An 8,832-nucleotide genomic window follows, 5' to 3' on the forward strand; every position below is an offset into this window, starting at 1 on the left:
TAAAAATAGCCTACATAGGGCCAACAAATAAATATTTTGCAGCCTGCAGGTAGAAAATATCCTATAAATCACATTTGCTGCACATGGCCTGTCTGGGCCCTCAGAATTTCCCATGCCAGTGAGTTTGGGACAGACACAACTGTCGGCTATTTGTGCAAAGAATAAGAAGTAATCCGGTATTTTATGACATTTTCACTGGATCAGAGCATTACATTTTTTCCCTTTCATGCCAAGTGGTTATCGAAGGACCATGAGCTGGAAATATTTTACGAAAATACTTTGAGGAACTATTGTCATTCGCAATTGATTTTGATTAGACTTTGTTTACTTGCTATTTGATGTGAAGAAAAATTACTTTGAGAATTGTTAGAGTTGCATAAATTCGAATCTGGTATCAGGATAAATATAACAATGAGTCACTGATTTGTATACTAATCAAATCAAATAGATTTATATAGCCCTTCATACATCAGCTGATATCTCAAAGTGCTGTACAAAAACCCAGACTAAAACCCCAAACTGCAAGCAATGCAGGTGTAGAAGCACGGTGGCTAGGAAAAACTCCCTTGAAAGGCCAAAACCTAGGATGAAACCTAGAGAGGAACCAGGCTATGTGGGGTGGCCAGTCCTCTTCTGGCTGTGCCGGGTGGAGATTATAACAGAACATGGCCAAATGTTCATAAGTGACCAGCATGGTCCAATAATAATAAGGCAGAACAGTTGAAACTGGAGCAGCAGCACGGTCAGGTGGACTGGGGAAAGCAAGGAGTCATCATGTCAGGTAGTCCTGAGGCATGTTCCTAGGGTTCAGGTCCTCCGAGAGAGAGAAAGAAAGAGAGAATTAGAGAGAGCACACTTAAATTCACACAGGACACCGAAAAGGACAGGAGAAGTACTCCAGATGTAACAAACTGACCCTAGCCCCCCGACACATAAACTACTGCAGCATAAATACTGGAGGCTGAGACAGGAGGGGTCAGGAGACACTGTGGCTCCATCCGAGGACACCCCCGGACAGGGCCAAACAGGAAGGATATAACCCCACCCACTTTGCCAAAGCACAGCCCCCACACCACTAGAGGGATATCTTCAACCACCAATTTACCATCCTGAGAAGAGGCAGAGTATAGCCCACAAAGATCTCCGCCACGGCACAACCCAAGGGGGGGCGCCAACCCAGACAGGAAGATCACATCAGTGACTAAACTCACTCAAGTGACGCACCCCTCCTAGGGACGGTATGAAAGAGCCCCAGTAAGCCAGTGTCTCAGCCCCTGTAATAGGGTTAGAGGCAGAGAATCCCAGTGGAAAGAGGGGAACCGGCTTTTGGGGCTTCACCATGTTACATTGAAATGTACAGCTGTGTGTCATCCGCATTGCAGTGAAAGTTAACATTATGTTTTCGAATGACATCCCCAAGAGGTAAAATATATAGTGAAAACAATAGTGGTCCTAAAACGGAACCTTGAGGAACACCGAAATTTACAGTTGATTTGTCAGAGGACAAACCATTCACAGAGACAAACTGATATCTTTCCGACAGATAAGATCTAAACCAGGCCAGAACTTGTCCGTGTAGACCAATTTGGGTTTCCAATCTCTCCAAAAGAATGTAGTGATCGATGGTATCAAAACCAGCATTAAGGTCTAGGAGCACAAGGACAGATGCAGAGCCTCGGTCCGATGCCATTAAAAGGTAATTTACCACCTTCACAAGTGCAGTCTCAGTGCTATGATGGGGTCTAAAACCAGACTGAAGCATTTCGTATACATTGTTTGTCTTCAGGAAGGCATTGAGTTGCTGCGCAACAGCCTTTTCTAACATTTTTGAGAGGAATGAAGATTCTATATAGGCCCGATAGATTTGTATATTTTCTAGGTCAAGGTTTGGCTTTTTCAAGAGAGGCTTTATTACTGCCACTTTTAGTGAGTTTGGTACACATTCGGTGGATAGAGAGCCGTTTATTATGTTCAACATAGGAGGGCCAAGCACAGGAAGCAGCTCTTTCAGTTTAGTTGGAATAGGGTCTAGTATGCAGCTTGAAGGTTTAGAGGCCATGATTATTTTCATCATTGTGTCAAGAGATATAGTACTAAAACACTTGAGCGTCTCTCTTGATCCTAGGTCCTGGCAGAGTTGTGCAGACTCAGGACAACTGAGCTTTGAAGGAATACGCAGATTTAAAGAGGAGTCTGTAATTTGCTTTCTAATAATCATGATCTATTCCTCCCCCCAAAAAATGTACTATGTATTTTTTATTAGCTAAGTAATAAATTGCAAATGCAACTTTCGTATATACGGGCTCACTGTAATACCACGCAGGGCAGAACAGAGAACTGACAAGATGTATGTAAACAGTGTTCTTGTACTGTGATAGGCTAACAGACGGGTTGGAACAATGTCTATCACAGTAGAGGCTGGGCGTGATTTAAACTTGCTCAGCCTATCGCAAGCGCTCAGGCGGGTCCCCACCTCTTGGCGCTTCTGGTAGTCCTCCCTTCGTCGATGTATAGATTCCTACTGTTCTGGTATCACCCCCTAATTATAACAGTTGCTCAGTTCCTGCTATTGTGTTGTTCAGTATTTTTCCATCTCAGTTAAACCTTGTGATGACCACCCCTCCCTATCACAACTTTGTAAGATACAGCAAGTCACACCATGTGCTCAATATTGTTACATACAAACACAAGGACAAAGCATCTGCTGGGCTGTTATCTACAGTTTTGCAACATGCAGGTCACACCATGTTACTCAGTTCTTGTCACACACACAAACAGGCAAGTAGCAAGCAGTTGTTTAATCTCATAATGATGTTCCAGTGCACAAATGCAGATATCTCACACAACCAACATCAGATAATATTTAATCATATATATGTTAATGGCTATAATGTAAAATACAGAATCCCACAGAAGCTCCACAACTCATTAGTGGTGCAGCGTTAAAACAATGACAAGTACTATCAGACATCCCCAAATGGGCACATTTATAGGCCTAGGTCAGGTAGACTTATCTTACTTCTATATGGGTAATCAGGCGTGCGTCCTTACTCAACATTGACAGGAGTGTTTCAAACAAAAGACAATTAATAAATTAACATAACTGACACATCTTGCGGGGTCAGGCCTGGGTGGTCTGCCATGGGCTGTTTAATTTAGTATCCGTTTGGGTCGGCATGGGGAATGATTGTATTTCCCCATAGTATGTTGTACCGAAGTTGACCGACTGTAAGGGAGTGTAACTTTATGACTCTACTTACTGTTCCTTGAAGGAGGGACGTGAGGTACAACACCTGTTTGCCCCCGCCCTTTTCTGGGTCAGTGAAGAGCGGTATGAAATTGAAGGAATAAATCTGAGCCTCACGCTCATCACCTGTGGAAGGCCAGGCTTCAAACGAGGTGCGGATTTAATAGTATGTTGTACCTAGTTTCCCTCCTTCAGGGAACAGTAGTTATAGTCATAACGTTTATGCTTGTCATATGATGAACTTAAACTTAAATACTGGATCTTGCTGTGGGACAGGTTTTTGTATTCAGATCTCTGAAATGCTCTCTAACTACTTAACATTTAGTGTCTCCTTATGTTACCCTGGGAAAACAGGTTTCATGGGCACAGAAATCCTAAATCATTTCAGAGTTTGCTAAATCCAATGGATCGGAGTCACCTTAACTTTATTGACACCTAAATCGATACTGTCAGTAAAATGGTTCTTCAATGATTACACAATTCTTAATACGGTAGCTGTTTAGTTACAGTCAAACGTTCCAACTATCATCAGCTGATCCAGGAAATCATTTTCTGAAATACAGTCAATTGACAAACATCAAGACTTGCAACAACAACCAAAGTGCTTCTTCATTCATTACTCTGGTAAAGACAGTTATGCTGTGCTCCATGTTGGATCCATCATCCCAAACAAATTGATGTTTATAATGTGTTATTGTCTGCTTGATTTACAGTCGGGTCTTGTTAGTCTGTTTGCACACAGATATACTTTGCTCATAATGCGTAGTGAACTGTTCCTTGATGGATAGGCTATTGTACAACACACAGCTATTTTCCTTTATTCAGGACATTTATAATGACAACACATTACAGAGTAGCCTAGTGGGATTATTCACAAAATTATCTGGTGATCAGGTTATGAAATGTCATGAAAGACATTTTAGTTTCCATGTTTCACCTGAAATATGAAATGATTTATAGTCCTATGTCTATATTATTGTTAGGTGAAGTTATGGGTCCTACAGTAGGTCTATGTTATTATTTTGGGAAATTATGGGCCAATTTGTTAAACACTTAGTGTTATGGGTCCTACAGTAGGTCTATGTTATTGTTATGGGTCCTAGTTAGTGTACAAACCCTCATTGTCAGTCTCATGGCAAAGCCAAAGAGCATTTTACTGGTTGAAGTATAAAGCAGTTGATTTGCGGCAATAACACAAAGTTAAGTTGGAGATTCAAACGAGCCTTACAATTATAATCTAACAGTAGTGTGAAATACACTCATAAGCAACCTGGAAATGGAGGCTATTTTTGCTGTCAGCCTATGAGAATTCCACTGAGTTTTCCCCCACGGTGGTGAATTAGTGAATAGACATAGAGCTTAATGTGAGTTTCCTTGAGTAGCACTCCTGATCTTGCGCTGATAGTGTGCTGTAATATTCAGAATACATTGTGAAAAACTCAAATCTTTGCTCACCATTTTTGCTCAAGGCTACATCCATAACTTGTGGTTTCCTTGTGAGCAGGGAGGAGTTTCTACAACCAGATATACTACATCCACAACTAGCGATTTCCTCATTACCAGATATACTACATCCATAACTAGTGGTTTCCTCATTAGCAGGGAGAAGTTTCTGCAGCCAAATTGTGTGTGCTTTCCCCTCGTGCCGCAATTTTAGCAAACACAGTAAGTGGCCTATATTGGAGACCAAAAGTCGTCTGGCACATTGCTTAGGGTTTAAAGAACTTTAACTTATTTCTAGCCTGCAATCATCGATGTTACTAATAATGTGAAAACAAGACTAAATATGACTATTGTTGCTGCTCATTTTAAGACAATTGTCAAATAATTGTAACATTCATTAGACGTTAATTGTTGCACAACATCATGGCTACGCTGTTGACATCAACTTTTACTGTGGATTCAGCTGTTGTGGGCCTTTAACCATCTGTCTGACTTTGTTGTTCACACAGGAGAGAGACGGGACTACCGTGGGTCCTCTGGGGAGCCTCAACAACATCATGATGCTGACGAGGCAGAGGAGAGTCTCTCCAGATCAGAACACCTGCAGAGATCCACAGGGAAGAGAACTCACTGCTGCTCTGACTGTGGGGAGAGATTCACCTCCTCATCAGGCATTCAAATTCATCAGAGAATCCACACAGGAGAGAAATCTTATGGCTGTGATCAATGTGGGAAGAGTTTTGTTAAATATCGCCGTCTGAAGATACACCAGAGGACACACACAGGAGAGAAATCATATAGCTGTGATCAATGTGGGAAGAGTTTTACTCAGCTAAGCAGCCTGATATCACACCAGAGAACACACATAGGCGAGAAACCTTATAGCTGTACGCAATGTGGGAAGAGTTTTACTCAGCTAAGCATCCTGATATCACACCAGAGAACTGTCGTGACGTTGTATTAGTTCATGTGACGGCTGTTGCTCATCGAATTATTAAATGTTTCTAATTGCGTGATGAAATGAATCAAGCAATTATTAACTCATTAACCTGGGGCACCATGGGAAAATTAGTTTTATTGAGTTTCTATTTCCCAAATTAACTCAAAGAATATCAGAATACCGATTTTAGAACCTTCGCTAATTAATCAAGTTTCCTTTACAATCTCATTCTGAACATCGCATAATCCGTCAATCTGCACAAAACCGAGTCCCACCAATGAGTTCGTACCACACCAATCTTAGTTGAGTATTTATTTACTAGAAAGCTAAAATGATGATACAAGATACACATACACCAAAAACACAGTCTAGGCTATTGATTAGAACTTAATATTATGGGTCAACACACAATGGCGCGTGTTACCCAAAATTGGGATTTAAAAGAGAGAGAAAAAGTGAAAGCACACGATAGAAATATACATTTGGATGCATTTGTCAGCGATGCTTATTTTAACCCTAGCCTTGCCCCAAACTGCCGCTCTTATGGGTCAGAATATAATGATGTAATTACGTGTGGGAGGTCTCAGATGGGAAGCTCCGCGTGGGTCGCTTTGGCTTCTCAATGACGCACTTCTCCGGCGCAACTCTCTGGTCGTCCTCACAATGTCAGTGTCCATCTGATTCCTCGCCCTTGCTCTGGGAGGAGTCTTCTGAGGACAGACAGATCTGTAGCTCAGGGCTCACAGCGTAGGAATGAAACAGTGTAGATACCACGATTTGATGGAGAGTGGAGGTTAGGTGGTCCGGCTTGAATTCACCCGCTGAGACACAGCTTCTCATCAGTAGCATGGGCAGAAAAAGATTTCTTTGTCTTCAACCTTGGGTTGAGTTTTGGGTTCGTTTACTTCTTAGACCAAGGCTGCAGCTTGGGTCACTTAGTCTGATCTGTTCATTCTGACTCACAGGTCTTATACCCTCGGGTCAGAAGTGGGCGTAACTGCCTTCAGGGCAATTCTCTGGGCGTACCAAGTTCCGAGGCAAGGTCTAGATTTTACTCAAATCCAATTTTAGACAACTAACTTCAGATTTCAACTTTACCAAAACATTCTCTTTGATTTGGACATTTTCCACACAACGTCCAATGAATAAACATCAAGTGTATCCTAGGAAAACTCTTAAAGTTACAATGTTTCCGTAAAGACATTGTCCTTTAAGCTTTAATAACCAGACAAAAATGACATACATTTTCATATTCCATCAATCGTCATGACCACCGTTGTGGCTGACGGAAACCATTGTTCCAAAGTCCCTTTATTGCATGTTTAATGTTCTGAGGCTGATTCTCCATAGTGAAAGGAAGGTTGTCTGTGGCCTAAGATTTACCATGGGCGTAGGGGTCATAAAACCCCCACATCTTCAGACCCCTAGATCTCTCCTCCTCTGTTGGGGGTGAGAGATTATCTGTAGGGTTGTGGTCTCCTGTAACCTGACCTGATCAGGACAGTCATGACCGAACACACACAGGAGAGACACCATATAGCTGTGATGAATGTGGGAAGAGTTTTACTGCATTTAGAAATCTGAATCTACACCAGAGAACAAACACACACAGGAGAGAAATATTTTAGCTGTACTCAGTGTGGGAAGAGTTTTACTCTGCTAAGCAACCTGATATCACACACAGGAGATAAATCCTATAGCTGTGATCAATGTGGGAAGAGTTTTACTCAGTCAAACAGAGATTTACTCTGCTAAGCAACCTGATATCACACCAGAGAACACACACAGGAGAGAAATCTCTTAACTATGACCAGAGATAATCTGATAAAAGATCTCAGATCAAATATCAGAAAGTACATACATGAAGGAGTTGTTTCATGATATCAATTAATTAATGTCACAATGTAAAATGTTTTAACAATGTACTAGGAGTATTTTAATAATGTCACAATGTAGAAGCCTAAATGTTTGCCCCTTTATCAATTGATTTCAACATGATATGGATATTAGCCTCAGGGGAAAAATCCAGGCTATGAATTGAAAGTTGTGTTGTTTTGAGTTGTTACACTTACCACATTGGTGACCCACTTGAATCAAAATGCAACACTTCAAAATGTAGCTAGCTGTTTACCACGTTGTTGTCCTCTACCCAGTGATGTTTACATTATTCCCAGATTCCGTGTGGCTTTTGAGCTGTTAGTTTTAACAGGACGTGCAACCTCAACTCCCTCCTCTCGCACAATTGATTTCAACGTGATATCAATGAGTGATGACAAATAAGTGAGGCGTTCCTTTGTTTAGTGACCCCTAAATGTAAATGCATCACTCCAAAATGTAGCTGACTGTCTTCTGCAGGTTATCCTCTAACCAGTGAGGGAAAATATATCTCCCATTTCCATGTGTTTTTTTTTAGTTGTGTTAGTTTCAACAGCACGTACAACCTGATTTCCCCCCTAATCGATATCAGTGATTTATTGCTGTTTGTTCATTTTTATAAGGTGCTTGTTTTAAATAATACAAGTAATATGATTATTGTGGCAGATGTTTGTGTATATTGCACATTTTATGTTTAGGTTTTCAATATATTACAAAGTGTTTCTGTATATTGGTTATTGATTTGCACACATTAAAACTGTGTGTTGACATTGGGGCTATCCCACCTAGCAAAATTGAAAAGACTATGCCCAACGGCCAATAATCAATAAATCTGTTATCAATTTTATTAACAATCCTACATCACTCCAGTATTTCTTTACAACATTCAAATCCCAATTGTATTTATTCCACTACTGAAGAAGCATGACTCAAATCACCTCATATTTCAAACATCCAGCCTGACAAAATATACATGGTTTATTATTCCATGCCTCACCATTATGATAATTATTGCCAATACATATTAACAAAGGGGTGTACATTTGGTTTTGATATTTCATATTTACAATTCATGTAACATTCAGTAATCATAATTATTTATGCAGCCAACTGACAATTTTTGGGTACAATTTCATTGACATTGTTACCTTGCTTTTATAATATCAGGATTACAATTTATTTTGACTGCATGTTTTTCCATATTGGAGATGAGTTTTGTTTGGGCTCCTTCCAAGGGGATGAGAGTTCTAGAAGCTGGTGAGTTTTAGGAAGATGAGAGTTTTCTAGTGGGTAATAAATGTTTTTTTTCTTGTTTTTAATTATTGAG

The 8,832-nt window shown here is 40.5% G+C and overlaps 1 protein-coding gene across 2 annotated transcripts in view; it reads left to right on the forward strand.

Moving 5' to 3' along the window:
- Nucleotides 1-7,680, forward strand: part of LOC118365129 (zinc finger protein 501-like) — a 309,516-nt gene extending 301,836 nt beyond the window's left edge. For both annotated transcript variants that reach the window (XM_052490225.1, XM_035747031.2), the window contains exon 2: nt 5,200-7,680. In XM_052490225.1, the coding sequence (XP_052346185.1) occupies nt 5,200-5,654 (455 nt within the window). In that variant the 3' untranslated portion in view covers nt 5,655-7,680. The remainder of the gene's footprint in view (nt 1-5,199) is intronic.
- The last annotated feature ends 1,152 nt before the right edge of the window (nt 7,681-8,832 follow it).

The sequence above is a fragment of the Oncorhynchus keta genome, chromosome 32 (genome assembly GCF_023373465.1).
Source record: "Oncorhynchus keta strain PuntledgeMale-10-30-2019 chromosome 32, Oket_V2, whole genome shotgun sequence".
NCBI lineage: Eukaryota > Metazoa > Chordata > Actinopteri > Salmoniformes > Salmonidae > Oncorhynchus > Oncorhynchus keta.